At 44.4% G+C, this 21,233-nt stretch overlaps 1 protein-coding gene across 1 annotated transcript; it reads right to left on the bottom strand.

Annotated features, from left to right (window-relative positions):
* Positions 1–643: 643 nt before the first annotated feature.
* On the bottom strand, positions 644–16,931 carry LOC135555715 (serine/threonine-protein kinase 17A-like). Its single transcript, XM_064988397.1, has 7 exons — positions 16,349–16,931; positions 10,601–10,813; positions 5,276–5,420; positions 3,854–3,980; positions 3,680–3,728; positions 3,326–3,505; positions 644–2,608 (listed from the first exon to the last, which is right to left on the bottom strand). The coding sequence occupies exons 1-7, from the start codon at positions 16,444–16,446 to the stop codon at positions 2,323–2,325; spliced, it is 1,098 nt and encodes a 365-aa protein (XP_064844469.1). The 5' UTR covers positions 16,447–16,931; the 3' UTR covers positions 644–2,322.
* Positions 16,932–21,233: the final 4,302 nt, after the last annotated feature.

The raw sequence follows: 21,233 nt of genomic DNA, 5'->3' as shown, positions 1-21,233 counted from the left end.
CGCTTAGCTTGTTTGATTGCCTTGCGGAGGGAATAGCTGCACTGTTTGTATTCGGTCATGTTTCCGGTCACCTTGCCCTGATTAAAAGCAGGGTTCGCGCTTTCAGTTTCACGCGAATGCTGCCATCAATCCACGGTTTCTGGTTTGGGAATGTTTTAATCGTTGCTATGGGAACAACATCTTCAACGCATGTTCTAATGAGCTCGCACACCGAATCAGCGTATTTGTCAATGTTGTCTGACGCAATACGAAACATATCCCAGTCCATGTGATGGAAGCAGTCTTGGAGTGTGGGACCAGCTTTGGACAGACCTCAGCGTGGGAGCTTCTTGTTTTAGTTTCTGTCTGTAGGCAGGGATCAACAAAATGGAGTCATGGTCAGTTTTTCTGAAAGGAGGGCGGGGCAGGGCCTTATATGCGTCGCGGAAGTTAGAATAGCAATGATCCAAGGTTGCGCCAGCCCTGGTTGCGCAATCGATATGCTGATACAATTTAGGGAGTCTTGTTTTCAGATTAGCCTTGTTAAAATCCCCAGCTACAATGAATGCAGCCTCAGGATGTATGGATTCCAGTTTGCAAAGAGTCAAATAAAGTTCGTTCAGAGCCATCATCCATGCCTAAACAGAGCACACAATGAAGTAAATTCATCAAGATGAATAGTTTAATACAAAATGTACATTTATTGTTCTTCGATAAATTTTTGCGAGGAATGCCATCAATATTTATTAATTTCAATGTAACGTCCACCTGGACACAAGTGCAAACCTGCCTGAAATTCATGAGCAGTAACCAGGAATGAAAGTCACAAGTACAGAGTCGAGATTTTAAAAAAAGAAAAAAAGAGGCGTACAATAATTATTAAAATGTTCATACATTATGGATCTTAAAATATTTTACAGATTATTCTTACACTATCAAACAATACACACTTCAGTAATTTGAGAAGTCCTCAAGAGTAATTTCTCTTCACTCTCAAACACCACATATCCAAAGGAGCTTTCTTCAAAGCCTTTCAATTGGTTGCAATTCATTGAACTGTCATTAAACGCCACAATTCAAAATTATGACATCATTGAATCCTAGTCACTTCCTTTCAAAAAGACATTGTTCACAAAGCCTGAAGGGAAATATAATGTGACATATCCAATATGGCAAACTGATATTTCAAAGATGAGTACATGGAAATTGTGCAACAATAGCAACAACAACAAAAGTCTTACAAGAATAAACAGAAACACAGCAGGTGAACTATATGGCACTTGGTGGAAACGGGTGATGTAAATATATTAACAACAGATGGTGGGAAGTGGACATGTACATTTGTGTCTTAATTAATCATTCAACTAAACTGTGCTTTTTGAGCCATTTCATCAAGACTTTGGTTAATACTTTGATCATTTGTGTAGTTCATTTTTAAAATAAAAAGTGCTTTAAATTGACATCAAGATTGTCCTTACACTAAACAAAGGATGTGATTTAATTAGATGTGGTGATTGAGATGGCTTTCTATGTTTGGAGGCCTGAAGTGGTCATATGAACACAAACAAAATCAGAGAAGACTATTTAACCCTTCTGACTGGTTTCTGTGAGGGCACTCCCCTAACACAGTCAGTTTTCCTTTGATGCGTAGGCAGCATCTCATCTAGGGACATCTGTCTGACCACATTGGCATCCTTCATAATCAACATCATCATGAAAGGCATATAAGGTTCAGACCTCAACAAAAAGCAAAGTGGTTCCAACTTCCTGTTGGCCAACGTCATTTCCTCTCAGCAGTTACATCCTCACAAAGGAGAGGCGAAGTCCTGGTTCAAAGGTCGGTGAGGGAGTGGAACATGAAGGGCAGCCAAGGTGAGAGCCAACAAGGGATCAACCCAGCCTAAGACAAAGCAGGAGTTCCTTCACTGAGAGTGCAGACCAGACCAAGTGATGGATGAAGTCAGTCCCACTGTTCTAGTCTTCATAGCCGAGCACAAAGAACTGGCCCACTCCTTCCATTCACAGCACTCATACAGTTACAGTACCCTCGCTACACATGCATTAAAGTGTGTCAGTGTGGCTCATTACCAGACGCCACACATCAGCACACTATCAGCACAGGGTAACATGCATCAAACACGCATGGATTTACTGCACACGGTCAGCTGAGCTCAGACAGATATCACATCCATCGCAGCAGTAGCAGCAGCACACATACAGAGTCAAACAGAGCTGGAGGCCCTGCATCGGACCAGACCAGGTCTCACTGGCTTCCAGACAGTGTCCATTCTGTGACAGCAGTCCAGTCAGTCACTACACACAGTGTCCTAGTGGAGCCCTTCCTCAGCAGATGAGCTCCTGTTGGATCTCTGGCAGTGCGGGGAAGGGCTCAGAAGTGAAGGAAAAGGCATTGCGGCCTGTCTTCAGGTCTACTTGACCGGGGCATATCAGGTACGAACCCATGCTCTCCAGCTCTGGGGAGGGTGCCGGGCTCTCAGGCTCAGACTCTGATTGGCTGGTCTCAGGCTCGTCCAATGAGGGTAGAGAGCTGGCGTGGAGCTGGGTGTAGAGGTCAGTTGGTCCAGTCAGCCAGGGGTGGTTAAGGCACTCCGCTGCAGTGGCTCTCTTCCTGTGGACACACAGACAGAGGATGCGTGTCAGACCTCAAATCAATCATCAATGTCTAGGCAGCAAGGACTTTAAAGCTTCTGTTCATCAGTTTTGAAAGTAAAACTGAAATAGCTAATGTGAATATATGTAAAGGAAAGCCAATGGTAAAAAGGTGACAAATATGCAGTTATATAACTTCCTGTCCCTCCCATTCCCTCAGACACTCTTCTTTCCCTGACAGTCTTTTTGAAAAACCACCAAAGCCCACTGTTTCATCCCAGTCTTTTCCCCTTTTTGGGAAACTCAGACACACAGGAATTTTTCCACTTAAAAAATAAATTATACTGCCGATAATCTGCAGCAATTAAATTATATTGAGTGAAGATTATGGCCCTGGATCACAGCGATAGACTACTGCTGTTTGTCATTGAGACATGGTGACATACAGTATCTAGCCCTTCTGTGCTGGAACACTTGATCAAATAGGGACAGTGGTGACACAGAATGTGTTCATAGTCGAAACGTAACAAGGACCAGTATCCTTATATTAAATTATTAATATACGTTACCACGCATCGGGAGACATAACGAGGATGTGCTGCAAACAGCAGTATGAATGACATCATTCACCTGTTAATCAGTGTTGAACTCACCACGGGACATGTGGGAGAACATCTGTCGGGCTGTGGCACTGAACTGATTGAGTGTTGAGTCTTGAACCTATCCTGTTCCTCACCTGGGGTTTTTGAGCAGCAGGGTCTTGATGAAGTCAATGGCGAGGGAGGAGACGCCCTCGAAGGCATCCTGGGAGTAGTCCACATTGACCTGGGAGATGTTCAGGAAGGTCTCCTGCTTGTTGTCCCCCAGGAACGGAGACTCGCCCGTCAGCATGACGTAGGTCAGGACCCCTATGGACCTGAGAGATGAGGAGGGAAAGGTGTCAGACTACAAGACATGGGGAGGTATTTTTCTCAGATTTCCACTGTGGAGCTGGCTGGTGATCAATATTTTATGGCTTCTGGAAAAACCAAGATGTATTGAAGACACTAGCTGATATCTGCTTGACACTGTCTCTTTAGCTCATACTCACCACATGTCTGTCGCTATGCTGATGGGTTCATAGTTCAGGATCTCTGGAGCTGGAATAGCATAGACAACGCCAATTAGTCCTGATAAACATTTTTACAGTACTGAAGTTAAGAATTGCTTATCTATCTTCCTTATTGATATAATCTGACTGCAGAAGCCAGGAGGCAGGACTCACCCACATACTCCGGGGTGCCCAGGATCTCTCGGACTTCTGTCACACTGTCCATGCTTCTGGACAGGCCAAAGTCCACGATGCGGATATCACCCAGTGGGATGGCACTGGTCAGCAGGATGTTCTGGGGCTGAGGGGCAAGACCGAGATAGACAGATAAGACCAAATCCAAAGAGTGCGTGGTAAGTGAATTTACAGTCAGAGGTCACATACCATGCTTGATAGATAGTTAATCAGTTGAGTAGTCATTGAGCCTCAAGGCCTTCCACTAAAGAGTCTAATCTACCTCTACATGAATAAGACAAACCCACAGAGTGTATAGCCTCAGAGATTCAATATCACTAAACCAGGTTCATCCCCTTAGCCTATTAGAGGATTCCTAGGAAAGGTGGGATGTCTTGGCGGGCCTATCACATTAGATGGCTCCTATATCATATACGATGCTTAACCTCTAGGTCATACTGGCTAGATTCCTGGCCTGGGGCCTTTGGCCAGGACATCTTGGGGGATCAAGTGGCACAGCGGTCTAAGGCACTGCATCGCGAGAGCTGTCATTACACACCCAGGTTCAATCCCGGGCTGTATCACAACCAGCCGTGATCGGGAATCCCATAGGGTGGTGCACAATTGGCCCAGTGTCGTCTGGGTAAGGGGAGGGTTTGGTGGGGTAGGCCATCATTGTAAATAAGAACTTGTTTTTAACTGACTTGCCTAGTTAAATAAAAGGTGAAATAAAATAGAAAAATCTAGGATAAATGAAGGACCAAGAGAGACAGACCAGAGCCAGAGACAGCAAGCCTGTGACATTTCACCAGGAATAGATTTAATATTGTCTATCACTGGGGGAGTAGAAAGGGAAAAATGGGTAGCCAATCAAATCTAGTCTGAGGACAATCGGTTCAGTCCCCCTCACCCCAAAACCCTGCTCATAAACCCGCAGGATCAGAGGAGTCCATCTATAACCTGCCTGCCAAGTTCTAACATGTTCCAAAACAGTTTTTTATTCATCATTATCAACAATACAAATGTTTTTGACATCACTGGGCAGACAAACAGACCTATAAGACGTACAGCTTTTGTTCTGTGTCTTCTGTTACACACAACCCTGCAGTATTTACAAAATAAGTCCTAAAGAGAAACCAGACCCTGACAGGGTTCATATGTAAGAGCAGGAACTACAGGACAAAAACTATGCAGCATTCACATACAAACAGTTGTCACCCGTTTAAAAGCTAACAGAGTAACTTGGATGGGCGTCTTTATTTGCTAGAATACAGGGGAGAGTTATTGCTCTGCCACGTTAAGGGGTTCTCATTGCTTAAGGGGAGAAATATGGCAGTTGAGAGTTTTTTTACTAGTCTCGCTTTGACAGCCGTAACTTGCAGCGGATTTGGTTTTGGGTTCCAAGAAGAGCTTTTTACTGACCTTCAGGTCCAAGTGGACCACATTGTTGCTGTGCAGACAGGCCACGCCGGTGAGGATCTGTCTGGCCAACCTGATCACATCCTTCTCTGTGAAGGCCTCATCGTTCTCCGCAACACACTGGTTGAAGATCTCTCCACCGGCAGCACTGGAAAACACAGAGGCAAATGAGGATCAAAATAGACCCATAGTGATGAGATGAACAACAAACAGTACATGTTTATCATATCTGTAGTTTTTACTGAGCATTTACACGCATGAAGTCTACACCCTTACTCTGTAAATCACTGCATTTGTACAACTATCAACTCAAACATGGCGACAATGCCAATCCCACCCCTATCCCGTTATCACATACACAGTGAAGTGTTACGCAACTGGCCCTGTGGTTATTGTACTTTGGGCTTGGGAACAGGGTCCGTGCTCCACATCCACACACAAAGCATATGACTCCTGTGTGGCACTCCGACGTTCCCACGCGGAAATCAGAAGAAAAATGGTGCCTCCCTGACCTCAGCTTTGACTCGAGATACGAGGACCCATATCAGTCAGTGCCAGCCCCAGATAAGGCTTTCCAGAGTTACACATTCCAGATCAGTTAAGTCAAAAACAAAAAACGAAGGGGAAAGAATTTCAAACTAGAGATCCCTGTCGTATAATAAAGAGTTACCTAAGACTTGAGACAGTGACAGCACACGGAAACAATCCCATAGTTTACAGTAGTGGATTACCACCACACTGCTGTGTCGCTCCCCCAAAATTGGAAGTTTATCCAATCTGGGCACACACTTCCAACTGCTCAGGATTAGTGTGGGCGGGGGCAGGGGGGGGGGGGGGGGTTGTCCTATTTTTTGGATCCACTTAGAAAATAGAAAGGCCAATTAACAAATTAAAATGCTGACATCTCATTTTTGTTAAGGCAAATGCCTGGTTTGTCAATTCTTGTCATGCTTGTGTAACAGTGGTAAGCAATGCCATCCGGGACATGGCAGATTTATGTTGGATGTTTCTCCAAAGCAGATGAAAAGCCTGGAGAGAGGACGTTTGCCAAATAGCACAGCCATGTGTGGGGGATTTAGTCAGCACACATGCTTTTTATCTGTGACCATGGCCCGGGCATAACTGTTACATAACCACACCATCTAATCCCTGGGTAGCTCCGCACTGTTGCATCCCTACCTTTACTGTCCTCAGCTGTGAAAATATGAGATTGTGTTTTTCTGGATATCCATCATTGCGCCATATAAATCCCCTTTCGCTTGGGGCTCCACACATTTAATGCTGGCTGCCTCTTTTGACCCCCCCCCCCCAAAAAAAAGTGTTGGTGGAAGACTACTAAAAGAAGAAAGGGGACCAAAGTCCCTACAGTACACATGTATACCAAATATGCATAGCAGTCCTAGTTGACCAGTTTTAGGATAGAGTAAATGAGACTGTCGTTGGAAGCATGGCTTTGATTTATGCTTGCTGACAACTGCATGATTTAAAAAAAAAAAAAAAAAATACATTGTGCCACTCATCGTTCTCCGTTCCATGTGCTGGGTCTCAATTTAATACAATTGACTCAAATAGGTCTAATTATCCCACCCCTTCCTTTCCCAGTTTTAACTATTTACCAAAAGGCGAAAACAAAAATACCCTCCAAAATACTTCAATAAACTCTCATCTAGGAGGAGACAAGGCTTTTAGTACTAACAAGAGCCATCCTGTAGAAATTAAATGGACTGAGGACATACTCTCCAAGCTACGGAAAGATCTGATACATCTCCTGCCATCATGTTTGTATGGTCTCATTTCTCCCTCTATGCCTCAGTGGATCAGTCTCCCCACTGTCAGTCAGCAGACAGATGACATGGAAAGGTTTCCCATCCACTTACGACAGAATAACTGTGCAGAGTCCCATCAAAGAGATTCACAGTAGCCGTCACCCACAGAACATTAGGGTTGGGCGGAGGGCGGGCAAAGAGCTACTTGAGAATGAGCTGAAGACCGACGAGCCATGACTTCTCAACGAGAGGATGTGGGACAGAGTGTGTATTTACGTATGTGCTTCACAATATTGGCTGCATTCTCACAAGCCAACTTGGTTAGTCTGGGCTTAAGATCTCCAGGAATAGGCATTTTACTCTTGCTGGCCAGCTACCAAACCTCAAAGCCTACTACTGATCACTTCTCACACGGCCTGTGTGTTGACTGCATTGTGTACTCAGCACAGTACATAGACTCTGGTTTCAGAGTTAGTCTCATCTAAATGAGGACATGCTGTGACAACACTCATCCTCCATTACAGGAGACTTGAGGTGTCAAACCTTCACTAGAACGAAGAGAACTCAGTACAAAACAGCTGTTCAAGGAGCTTTTTCCATTTACAAAATTGAAATACAATTTATTAGACAGCCCTCATCCTCAAAAACACTTACTAGTTCCTAAAAAGATTTCCTGAAGAATATATTGCAGTTTTAAATGAAGGCCAGTCCATGTCAGACAGTGGAGATGTGTGTCAAAGACTCGTATATAATCCATTTACTTAACCGAGGACTGCGTACATTTTGAAGTGACAAAGATAAATAGCTGACATGGACTGGAGGTGAGGGTTTCAATTTGCATTACGTAAGAGGTTTCAAAACCCACACAAAAACATCAGATACAGTTACACTTGAGGATGAAAGCAGAATTAAGAGGACAGATGGGGAGAAAAAACAACAACATCATCATCCTCTTTCCCAATTACAGAGGGGCTGAAAAACTGTTCTAGAAAAAATAACCTCAGGAATGATTCCACCAGCGCTGAAAGATCAAGCTTGAATGAGTCAAAGTGCTACATTTTCATCAACATACCCTGTAAAGCTTTAAAGCTGCTCTCGGGTTATGATTGGCCGGGCAATCTGTGGACCCGACTGCCATTCCCAAGACTATCCGATTGCCTGTAATTGGTTAAGATTTTGAGTTCCTCTTATCTGAAGTTACCTCAGAGTTTACAGCAGTGTCATGAGTTCAAAGACTGAGGTGAAACGGCTAAGTACAGTATTCACAAAACGTGTAACTCATATTGTTTGCCAGATAAACAACTATGTAGTGACTGAGGGTTGGACCAAACCGTCGCCGTGCGTACACTGACCTTGAAAAACAAACGTCGGTTGACTTGGTTCATCTCATTTTCCCACATATAATGTAGATCTCTAGAAATGCACCTGCACAATACTGTATTTGTCAATATGACAAAAACTTAAGATGTTTAGTCTCATCCTAGAAGGTTGTTTGATCTCTGGTAACATCATGGGTTTCCTTGACAAGACATGTAGAGAGTTGGGAACACTGATGACAATCTAATGTTTGTTGGAGAAGCATTGAAGACATTAACTTCGTGCAACTATTCACCACCATCAGAAGCAGGCCATGGACTGTGCCCCTAGTACAGAAAACCATTATGATTAAACCGTCAGAATGCGTTCTAAGCAGAGATGATGCAGGTTAATTTCTCATTAAAGTGGCATTTTCGGTTAGACTAGTCATTATGTGTGGTGCTCGCACAGACTGGGTTTAGACTTACTGATGAGGAAAAGTTTGTTTCTCGCTCCCATTTCTCATACGTTGCGTGGGGATGTGGTTGTGGCTATGTGCAGACCAATGTGTGAGTATGAGTGTGTGTGTATGCGCATGCTACTTTGTATGTGTGTGTGTTTTCTATTTTTGGGAGCATTACTAACTGCTTCTATGTAAACCCACAGGAAATGGAACATTATTCTCTGGTTTGCAGCAAAGTTAGCCCACGCTGAGGTCAGAGAGCCCTTTAACAGGCAAAGAGTTCACAGTCATACAGGCTGCAACAGCATCTCAATGGCTGCAGATTACCAGGTTAGTAGGGGATTTCACTAGGAACCATAACCTATACTGGGATCTGGATGAACATAGGCCTCCAAAGAATCTCCAAAACTTTCAGACAGTCAAAGGACGACAGCACAATGAAGCGCAAAGTTATCTGGCAGCTAGTGCAGGGCTATGGACCAGTGCCTGCCCCTGCAGGCAGGAAATAGTGGCTCTGCTTCCTCTTTCGAACTGGGGTCCAAGGCCAAGCACATACCACCACCCCCCCTATAGGGAACCTTTTGTTCTGCGGGAGCATTGTGTCTAGGACGGGAATGGGTGGAGATGTCTGGTCATAAACCACCCACCAGGGTCGGGAGGGGACACAGTCTTTTGGTCTTCTAGATTAACTGGTTGGTGGGGTGTTGTCTATTTGTAATGGGGCTTGGGGATCATTACGATGCTTGTTACCATCTCTGGCTCCTAATTAGAATGAGACCAGAGTGGTCATGGAGGACAGCCATGACACATACGCTAGATAGTAGTCATAGGATATGACACCAGACCAGACAGAGCCTTTCCTTCCACCCTGACCTCATTGCTTTGTTGATCAGATGGATGCAGCTCAGATCCTGACTGGTTCACCTGTGTTTGGATGGAATGGATGCTTTGAAGCATGATGGAATAATTTGACTGATGCTAGTTTTTCCTTAAAAATGTATCACGTGACAAATACTTATTCTCAAGAATCTTCAAAATGGAGTCATTTGGTCCATCTTCAACCGTCTGTTTATAGAAGCACTGACACAATCATAGTCAGGCAAGGTAACAAGAATCGGAGATGTGGCTATGAGCACAGCGACCAACCACAGGGGAGTTATCATTTCCTTATAAGGTTACAAGGTTCAAGCAGGCCTGCGTGTGTTTGGCGTGCGTGCAGCTGTTTTTCAAGGTGAGAAACTCTTGAGTGACACGCAGCTGCATCCTCAGCAGTAAGAGTGCAAACACAGGAAGTTGACATGTGAGGGTTAGACTGGAGAGATGTAATCTACAATTTTTCAAGAAATTCAACGCTCTGACATTCGCGTCACTCAACATCCTGTCCACGCAAGATCTCATGCGGTTTTGAAACAAAAGAGGACATTAAAAAAATCCCATGTTTTATATGAGCAGACTACATTTTTACTCAGGCGACCGCATCAAAACCTCTCGAAACTACGCAGAAAGAGAAGAACCTGCAGATACTGAAAGTTTTCGGTAAATGGCGCATAATGGGTTCTCATTTCCCTCCTCATTAGGAACCTTATCATTTCATCCCGTTTTTCCTGCCAGTGCTGCATTGTGGTGGAGCATCAACATGTACGGAGAGTTTAAGAGGTCGTCTAGATTACCATCACCAGCCTTTTCTCCCATCACTGGCGACATGAGCTAAGGGTGGTGCAGAGATCCAAACACACACTCACATACTGTGCACACCACGTTTTTCCATGGTCTTTGCGTTTTGATGCATGCGAGTTTACTCACCACTCGAGGATGAGGATGATCTCAGAGTTGGTCTCGTAGACCTCATGCAGAGCCACCACATAAGGGTTAGCCTTGGCTGACTCCAGAACAGCGATCTCGTTGAGGATGTCCATGCGGCAGTCCTCGCCCTTCCGACGCTTCCTCAAGAACTTGGCAGCGTGCTCAGTCCCTGTCGCCTTTTCAATGCACTTCTTCACCACAGCAAACTTTCCCCTGGGAGAAGAAAAATAGTGGGGGAAAGGGATATGTTGAATAATCAGAAACACAATTAAGAGTTTCATTTACAGTAGGCTTACACGTTTGATTTCGTTGTCTTCAATGTTTTAAAATCGGTAAATCTGATTGACTGTGGCCATGAACCTGCAGGGAGTAATTATGGGAGAGATAAACAGCAATTACATCACAGAGCTCCAAACAATTATGACACAACCAATAAAGCAAAAAAATAAAATAAATGCAGTGCAGTGAAACAGATTACAATAGGTAGGATGCACAGGCCACTGAAAGACCACCAAGGAAATTGAAGAGGTGGACTGAGTGGTATTACAAAACAGAGGGATACACAGAGTTATCAACCATTGTTATGCAATATAGGACTGATGAGGAGCACCAAGTGATAGGCTCCCTCATCAATGTAGTAAGATTTCCTTCTCTCCTCTTCCTCCTCGGTGGAGGGCCTGACAGGCAGGAGGTGGGCCCCAACTGTCACTCCTGCGTGGCTGTATGGACAGGCGGGGGAGGGGGGAGGGGGAAATAAGACTAATAGCACTCTTTAAAAGTCAACATAAAGAGAGGAGTGCAACAGCTGGGCTTGTCTGTCCACAAGCCCCACCCCCAGAGAAAAGAAAAGAGGAACGTACAACCACAATTCTAGAATACCATCTGAGCATTCCATTTGCTGCTGCATACATTGATGGATTCAGCAGAGGTGTTGTGGGTCAGGCTGCGGGTGTGGGCAGGAAATCCAATGTGTAGAATCACCCCACTGTGTCCAGCCTTCTACAAACACTATCCCAGGGTGATAACGGAGCCTTGTACACTTCCCATTCTTACAGCTGACAGCAGCGGGGGACAAATGGAATTCCCAAACGCCTCCACCCAGACCTTAAGCAGGACCCTAAATCTCCTCGGACAGCCACACAAAGGCCTGTGCAGGCTGACCAGCAAACATGGCAGCACCTGCACTAGGACCTGGACCACCCACTTCCCTGGGGCTAGACTCGGGGAGAAGTGGGTCCAGGAGGCCACAGCAGAGTCCTCCTAACCTCTGAAAAAACTGAGTCCGCAACTTCACTTACCAAATCATTTGGCATCCCTGTTAATGAATTTTGGCCTTCCCTCGCTTCCCTGGTTCAACTGACAACTGTTTCTGCCATGTTACTTGACATACAACAGACACTGTTTTGGAGTCAATGTCTTTGGCCAGACAGAGCCTGGCAGTGAAAGGCAACCATTCATAAAAACTGCACAGGTAGACAATGGCATCCCTACAGTTCTGCTATTAAAAGCAGTGTCTGTATGGAGAGGGAGTGTAAACTTGGTGCTGGTCATTACCTCCAGGCTGGCTGTACTGTAAACCTAAGCCTGCTATTCCTCCTGGATGTTAGCTGGCACAAGCCCATTCCCTGTGGGCTGTTCCTCCTTCCCCTTTCTTCACCCTCACTGGTTCCCAGCCCTAGTGAGGATTGCTAGGGCACATTGTTCCAAATCAAACAGACCCAAACCAGTCAAAGTCAAAGCCTTTCTCCTTTAATTAGCCAATTCCCCAAGTTCAGAGCAGCTACCTCTGTGCTGGGAACTGCCGATGATATTAAAAGAAACCACAGGCGATGCTGAGGAGCAACAGGAGGCCTTTTAAGATGGTGACAACAGGTCAAAGGTTGCTAAACTAGGCCATCATTACCCTGCTGTTTTCACACACACTGTCTGTAGTAACACACCAGAGACAAGAGCACAGGGGTTATAGGTGGATACAGACATAAAATTCAACATGCTTCAAATGTCTGACCCATGAGAGAATACATGACTTTCAGCCTTCTCCTTGAGCAGGAAGCTGCTCCTTAGAGACACTCAGACAGAAATCACATCTGCCACTTGAAGTTTGTCTTTAACATTTTGTGAAAATCCCAAATCCCACAGAAAAGGCAATTATGCAGACACACCAATGCCTGATTTGCAGATGTATCATTATGCAGCTTCACGTCATCATGTCTGCATGTATGTGGTGTGTCACTCCCCAAATCAACAGGGGATCATAAAAGGAAGTTTTCATTCAGTATGCATAGTGATGGCACTAATTTAACTGAGAAACTGTTTTTCTCGAAAGGGGAGTGACCCAGACATGAGTCACTCCCCTTTTGAGAAACACAGACAGCTGATCACCTTCAGCTGCCTCACACAGTACAGGCTGGATTCCTCTTCATAAACTCCTCTCAGACTACACAAAAACCTACACATTTTTGTTGACAACCCTTTTGCTGTCCTTCTAAATCATAGTGAAGATAGTAAAAATCTAGGCTAAGTAAACATCAGAGGACACCCATTTGACCTAGAAAACAGGCTGATCCTACTAATTCAAAGTCAATATCTTTCATGTCAACTCTTGTAACTTGTTCTCAAAGTCAAAACTCTTCTACGTTATCTAAATGCCTGATTTTTGTGAGAGTATATTTACAGAGAGGGAGGGGAGGGGGGGTCATTGAAGGGAAGCAATCAGGGCAGATTTCAGAAGCCTTCAAAAGGTGTTACTGCAGGTTTACCAGGGGCCACAATGTCTCAAACATAGTGAAGAAGAGAGAGAAGGGGGGGGGGGATCCATCCCTCCTCTTCTACTGGCCATCTAAATCTTGACAAGCTGCTCTTCTGGCATCCAACACAGCTCACATTCCTGCACTTAATGGGATTTATGAGGCCAGATCAGGATGTTGTGGGGGCGAGGAGGTAATGAGGGGAGGATGAGGAGGAGAGAGAGATGGGGGCGGAAGAAGTGCTGAGAGGAAGCTGAGCTCGCTCGGAGCTCAAACAGCTCCCCCCAGGTCCTGGCTGCTAGCCCAGGATGTCCCATGGTGTCAGACAGGGAAATCTGGCTGCTACAAACTGCCAATGTGAATGAGTCTTTATTTAGCACCCGACTTCATACTATCCAGAAAAGAGAGAAACATGTAACACCTCCCTGTCTCCCACTCCCCATGAAGTTATAAAGGACGGTTGCATGGGGTATTGGTACAATATCATCTGAGACAGAAACGATGCGATGACCCAAGTCCAGATGAGTTAATAATCCTTGTCAACAGGTTAGAAATAAAACATTTTGACCCTAGGGAAGTAGTATCCTGGCTACTGGCATTTTAACAGGAGTTTAACATCTCTGAGACCCCCCCCCCCCCCCAATTCAACTGCCTTGGAATGCACACATTTTAGTGTCTGGGTTCAAATGCATTGTAGGTCACACTCGCTGATCTGTGGAGAACAACAGGGGGCCGGAGCAGGGCGGAGGGAGACTGATGGTAATTGCACGTTATCCCCCAACCTGACCTCCAGGACAAAACAGGGCTGATTGGCAGGGAATTAGCCCACTGTAACAATCCCAAACAAACAGCCATGGGTGAGGCTGTAGGCATGGTCTGGATTCTGGAACAAACAGAATAATAGCAAACATCTCTTCCTGTGTTAATAGCTTGTGTGTGTGCCAGAGATTCCTTGGATGGTGGAGATATAGAGATAGGGAGCTACTGAGACCAGTGATGGTACATGTAGGTCAGAGCATATTTCATGCTAATAATACTGGGGTGGTAAAATGCATTGCATATTCACCTTTCTACAGAGGGCCCCCACAGCAGTAACAGTTAAAGAGGGGAGAGATAGGGTAAAATTATTATCTCAATTCAGTTTACAAGGGACAGAATGTGGCACAATTGAAGGAGAATCAAAGAAGTCTCACAAGCCATTGATTGAGGCTAGGGATAAATTACAAATGGAGGACATTTTTTGTGTGCTAGTCTTGATACTGTAGGTGTATCATGAGCATAAAAATGGTCCCGTTGTAGAATTAAGTAACATTCAACATACCATCCACCCCAAAATAAACAGCACACAGAAAAACAAGGTTGATTTAGCATCACATGTATCATCTCAAGTCCTTACTCATGGAAAATCAGCCATGAAAAGCATGTAGCCTACATACCAAAACAAAACCAGCTCTCGGACTACAAGAGAGACATAATGATGATGCTCTTTATTGCGACTGAAAATATGCGCCTGCGTTGGTGTCATCCGAACACTCCATTTAGTATGACATGTTTCATATGGTATGTATTCATTTGTGGCTGTCCATCATTCATTTAGTATGATATATTTACTTTTACTCAAGTATGACAAGTGAGTACCTTTTCCACCATTGATGCTTAACCCTAACTCCTAGCCTAGCGAACGTTCGCTGGCTGCTAGCGTTCGCTGGCTGCTAGCGTTCGCTGGCTGCTAGCGTTCGCTGGCTGCTAGCGTTCGCTGGCGTTCGCTAGCTGCTAGCGTTCGCTGGCTGCTAGCGTTCGCTGGCTGCTAGCGTTCGCTGGCTGCTAGCGTTCGCTGGCTGCTAGCGTTCGCTAGCTGCTCACGTTCGGTGGTGGAAAAGGTACTTACTTGAGTAAAAGTAAAGACACCTTAATAGAAAATAACTCAAGTAAAAGTCACCCAGTAAAATACTACTTAAGTCTGAAAGTATTTCATTTTAAATATACTTAAGTATCAAAAGGTAAAAGTATACATAATTTCAAATTCCTAATATTAAGCAAACCAGATGGCACAATTACATTTTTTATTAGGGGATAGCCAGGGCACACTCCAACATAAAAAATGTAATTGTGCCATCTGGTTTGCTATAGGAATGTAAAAGTAGTGAAAAATATAAATAGTAAAGTACAGATACAACCAAAAAAAACAGATATAGTACTTCAGTACTTTACTATTTATATTTTTCACTACTTTTACATCCTATAGAAAATGATGTACTTTTTACTCCATACATTTTCCCTGACACACAGAATTACTCATTACATTTGAAGGAACTGATAACTGGAGTGCCTGTACAGATACACTACTGCCCTAAATGTTTACATTAAGAATCACAGAGAACAACCTATCAAAAATTATTTTGTAGCAAAAAAGTAGTAAGTAGTTTCAAAGTTGCTAAAATTATCCATGATGAGAATCCAACACGCATGCTAGATGTTCGCGTTATACACCTGGCCAACAAACAAATTTTTTTTTTAACCAAAAGTAACATACACTAAATTTAAGTATTCCGGATGTACGTTTACTATATTACGTATAGTCTATGAGACAAGGCTGGTTATACTTAAATCAAATTCCAGAAATATTAGGCCTCACACAAAGAATAAATCCCACAGATTTCCCTTACAAACAACAAAATGCCAACTACACAAATCAATTTCATGGGCGCAAATCGAGTCTTCATGGCAGTGTCAGCGCCACTCATCCGGATTGGGCCGACACCGTGAAATGTTTACGTATTCCCGTTTGCACGTGCAGAGAAAAATACAAACATTTCCAATTTGTAATCTCTCACTTTAAAACACTGAACAGTGTGTTTACCCCTGCCTCCCGTGTTTACTTCGCACTGCAGCACGCATTGACACCTATTGTAGCGCATCATTTCATGATCTGGACAGGGTAACCTATTAAAAATTTCATGATCTGGACAGGGTACACTATTAAACATTTCAAGCGATTTACCTGCCCAATTCTCTGCCAAGCAACTCATAATTGCTCGTGAAAGGATCCGTCCTAATTCTCGTGTGAATCTTTGTCACCATCCCGTTCTTGTTCATCATTGCTTCGCAGTCCGTTTGGAGAGAGGTGCTAAATATATTTCCTTGACAGAAGTTATATTTGCTGTTCTATACGTTCAAGTTAATTTCATCACAAAAAATACAGAGGAAGATAAATTAAGAGAAAAATATGTTGTAATAGAACAGCAAACTTTTCAGCACAAAAAAATGCCCAGGTGAATTCTGCGACCCTCAGAAATAGACGTTGACTGACGAGAAATAGAAAGATTAATCATTCAAATATGAAGGAACTGGTAATACACCGCAGCTGCAATCAAGACAAGCGCGGTATGTTGGTTTGCGTGTGGATAGACAGTCCCAAAATTGAGCTCTGTCTCAGCGCCAGGCTTTCTCAATGACGCTATGACATGAAAGCCAATGGTAATTTGACTTTGTTAAGGGGGAGGGTTAAAGTCAGTGCGCATACTACGACACGGCTGATAGACCGGCACTAGCCTAACTTGGGGTGGCATTCAACAGGTTGCCTACTCCTACTGCCTCAGTAGATGTCTTTAAAAAATTGGACACAACTACACCTCTTATGCAGGTAGTAAGTAACCAAACATTACCGCCTACTGCTTAGATTGTGCAACACACACACGCACCTAAAAACAATAAGGGTTTGATGTAACAGAAACATGCTGTAGGCAAGTGAGCAGTCAAATGTGTCAATCATTACTTTGGGCAAGATTTTACCAATTGAGGCATGCATCTCTCCCACATATACTGCAATTATGGCAGTCAGTCAGACTGCCCATGGGGCATGATGCTAGGAACTGCTCTTCTCTCCTCCTGAACATGTGTTCTTCACCTCACCACTGGGAGTGGCACATTTTATGTCAGTGTCCCTGCCCTGCTGCCTGTCATCGAGCAAGAACGTACAACATGTCCCCATCCATTGGCAGACAGATTCAGACAAAGAACACACAAAGTAGAACTACCATGGCCTGAAATATCATGGCCTGTAACAATGTTAAAGTCCAAAATAACTTGAAAAGTAGGGCAGTCGTCAAGGATCGCAGTTTCCGCTTTATTTTACAATGACATAATTTCATCAGGACCCAAAATAATAAGAAAGCATCCCTCCCTGGGCAGCCACAGTGGAGACCCAGTAAATTGGGCAGCCACAGTGGAGACCCAGTAAATTGGGCAGCCACAGTGGAGACCCAGTAAATTGGGCAGCCACAGTGGAGACCCAATAAATTGGGCAGCCACAGTGGAGACCCAGAAAATTGGGCAGCCACAGTGGAGACCCAGTATATTGGGCAGCCACAGTGGAGACCCAGAAAATTGGGCAGCTACAGAAGAGACCCAGTAAATTGGGCAGCCACAGTGGAGACCCAGTATATTGGGCAGCCACAGTGGAGACCCAGTATACTGGGCAGCCACAGAGGAGACCCAGTCTATTGGGCAGCCACAGTGGAGACCCAGAAAATTGGGCATCTACAGAAGAGACCCAGTAAATTGGGCAGCCACAGTGGAGACCCAGTATATTGGCCAGCCACAGTAGAGACCCAGTATATTTGGCAGCCACAGAGGAGACCCAGTCTATTGGGCAGCCACAGTGGAGACCCAGAAAATTGGGCAGCCACAGTGGAGACCCAGTATATTTGGCAGCCACAGTGGAGACCCAGTATATTTGACATCCACAGTGGAAACCCAGAAGATTGGGGAGCCACGGAAGAGACCCAGTATATTGGACAGCCACAGTGGAGATCCAGTATATTGGGCAGCCACAGTGGAGACCCAGAAGATTGGGCAGCCAAGGAAGAGAACCAGTATATTGGGCAGCCACAATGGAGTCCCAGTAAATTGGGCAACATGCATGGCAGGACTTCAGGCATCCTCATTAAGTAATTGCTGTTTACAACTGTCAGTAGAGCAGAGCAGAGTGAGTTGGCCCATGATGCAGCAGCACCAGGCCTGGGCTGGGCTCCGTCCCCTGGGAAATGTGTCACCTAAGCACCAGAGGCTTGCTGACATCACGGCTGGCCTGGGCTGAGGATGTTCAATGTTATAGGGCTGAAGGCCCCTGTGTTGGGGTGGATTGCCCCCTGGACAAACAGTGCTGGTCATTCTGTATGGGGGATAGTTTTCCTACACAGCTGAGACACATCCCAGACAATAAAGGAGTGGTGGGGGGGGGAGGTTGAGGTTATGACCTCACTTTACAAATGGTGTAGAGTGGAAAGACCACATGTGGCAAGGTGCCATATTGATCTTTATCAAGCCATTCATTCACAGGACCAGTCAGCTTACAGCGTCCTGCTGTAGCAGAATGCAAATGTAATGCTGCTGTTGACGTTGAATATCAATCAATGGTGTCATAATGGTAGGAAACATAATTATCTTGAAATTGGGTGAGTCTTTGTTTTTGTACATGATAGCCCAATCTTCATTCCCTGTGTTTATACTGAAGGAGAGATATGTGAGCAGATAAGCGGGAAAGAACAGGAATGCATAAATAATGCAGAACAAAAGAAAAATGGAAAGAATCCAAACTAAAATTTAGACGGCTATTTCTGGTTGTCAGGTGGCCATTGAAAACTACCAATGCGTCTTAGAAAATCGCCACCGGTCTGGTGCACAGTATTTAAGTAAGAATGTACTTTTACTTTTTACTTTGACTCAGTTATGACAATTCAGTACTTTTTCTACCACTGTATTTCAGTACATTTTAAACCAGATACTTTTAGACTTTTAATCAAATAGTATTTTACTGGGTGACTTTCACTTTTACTTTAGTAATTTTCTATTAAGTTTATCTTTAACTTTTACTCAAGTATGACAATTTAGTACTTTCCCCACCACTGCACAGCACAGCATGACACGGCACAGCACAGGACAGCACAGACAAGGGATTTGTTTCAGGTTACCATACCAAACCTTATTTGTGTTGCCACAAACAGAGTGGTGAAAAGTAGACTTATTGAGAATTGGACATTCCAGGGGGCCTGTGAAGTCATTAAGGACCAGCGACTATGGGTTACATAACCCTGTAATGTTGCTGCCTGCCTCCTCAAATTGTTACCTTAAGTCTGGGCTGGGTGCGTTCCAAAACCTTGACCCCCATCGCTATCACCCTGCATTAAACCGGGGTCAGAGTCCATACAAGCCACGCTAAGGAGGGGGCTCTACTCGGCCCCTGAGACCTAATGAAAACATACCATTGCATTAGCCTGCCAGCCTGCAGTTCAACTCACATACATACGAGATGTTCAGCCGTGAGCTGGGGACCGTGAGCACATTCAGAGGGACTGGAACCAATCGGTCTGGACTGCTGTCGGTTAAAATAAAAAAAGCTTTGTGTTTAAGTTTTGGATCGGTACCAATAGATAAAGTGTCAAAGTTATGTGCCTGATGTTCTTCAATTGGCATTTGAATGGTTCTGTATATCAGGGAGCATCTGAACTCTTAGCTATGTACGTAAGCTCAATGGTTCCATTCAGAAAAATAATAGCTTAAAATTGTATGCAAGTCTTACATGACCATACGGTAAGCACACGTGAAAAAGAAACAAACAAGCACAGAGGTGTGGCTGGGCACGTTGTCTCAGTCACAACATTGCAAATCCAATGGCATCCAATAGCACTGAGAGACCAGCTAGAGACACAGACAAACACGTCAAGGCAAAGGGCCCTCTAAGTGAATCTTTCCTCACAAGACTGATCATGTGACACACAATCCTTCCTTACATGAGGTGTCTGCCATCATCCGTGTGGAGGGAGAAAGGGATGAGTGTAACGTAGCGGAGGAATTGGGAACTTAAGGACTGGAGGAAAGATCAGGAGGAATGTACGCTGCCAAGCACCCTTAGTTACAACAGCCGTTAAGTTAGTGAAACCTTTGTCCAATTAATCAATATGGTCATTTCTCTTATTTTCTCTTTCTTAGTGCCACTAGGGTCTGTTAATGGGGATATTTGTTATATAAGTGTTTTTCTCCCTAGGCCTAGACCCTGTCACATGCTGGTAGATAGACATCTGCTGCTGTTCCTTTATGAGGCTCCTCAGAAACCATCCTATAGTAGTTAAGTGGAGATCTTCTGCTTTGATAAACCACTGTGACTTTCCTTTTCTGTCTGAGGGAAGGAACACCATGACCTTTTCTCTCTGTTTTGGTTGTTTTTCTACAGCGAGGGAGTTAGCGTGGCTGAGGCAGCATGTCATGGACAGGCACCAGCAGGCAGGCAGGCGGTCTGAGGAGGGTGTGCCGTCTCCACACACGCCAAGTGTGGTATCAACGATGAGAGGCATCGCATTTCAAAGCCCTATCTGACACACACTGAACACGTCTCTACACTCTTAGAAAAAAAGGGTTCCAAAAGAGTTCTTTGGCTGTCCCCACAGGATAGAGCCCTTTTTTGGTTCCAATTAGAGCTCCTTTTGCTTCCAGGTAGAACCCTTTTGGGTTCCAGGTAGAACCATCTGTGGAAAGGGTTCTACATGGATCCTAAAAGGGTTCTTACCTGGAACCAAAAGAGTTCTTCCAGGATCAAAAAAGGGTTATTCAAAGGGTTATCCTATGGGGACAGCTGAAAAACCCTTGTAGGTTCCTGATAGCACCTTTTTTCTAAAGGTGTAGAACTGACAGGGTGACGATGGAGTTTCTGGCACACATGTCTTTAGACATATGTCTTTAGTTTTTTAAGTATTTTTTTCAGTGGTTACAGACAGAAGACATTGAGCTAGTGATGACTTAGGGCTGTTGGTTGAAATGAACATGGGGGGCTTTCTTGACTAGTTATAGAGTGAATATAATGTTCACAAAGACAGAGTCCTTGATTTACC

This window comes from Oncorhynchus masou, chromosome 15, assembly GCF_036934945.1.
Source record: "Oncorhynchus masou masou isolate Uvic2021 chromosome 15, UVic_Omas_1.1, whole genome shotgun sequence".
Taxonomy (NCBI): Eukaryota; Metazoa; Chordata; class Actinopteri; order Salmoniformes; family Salmonidae; genus Oncorhynchus; species Oncorhynchus masou.
Note: the sequence above shows the minus strand (reverse complement) of the source record. Positions and strands in the feature narration are given on the sequence as shown.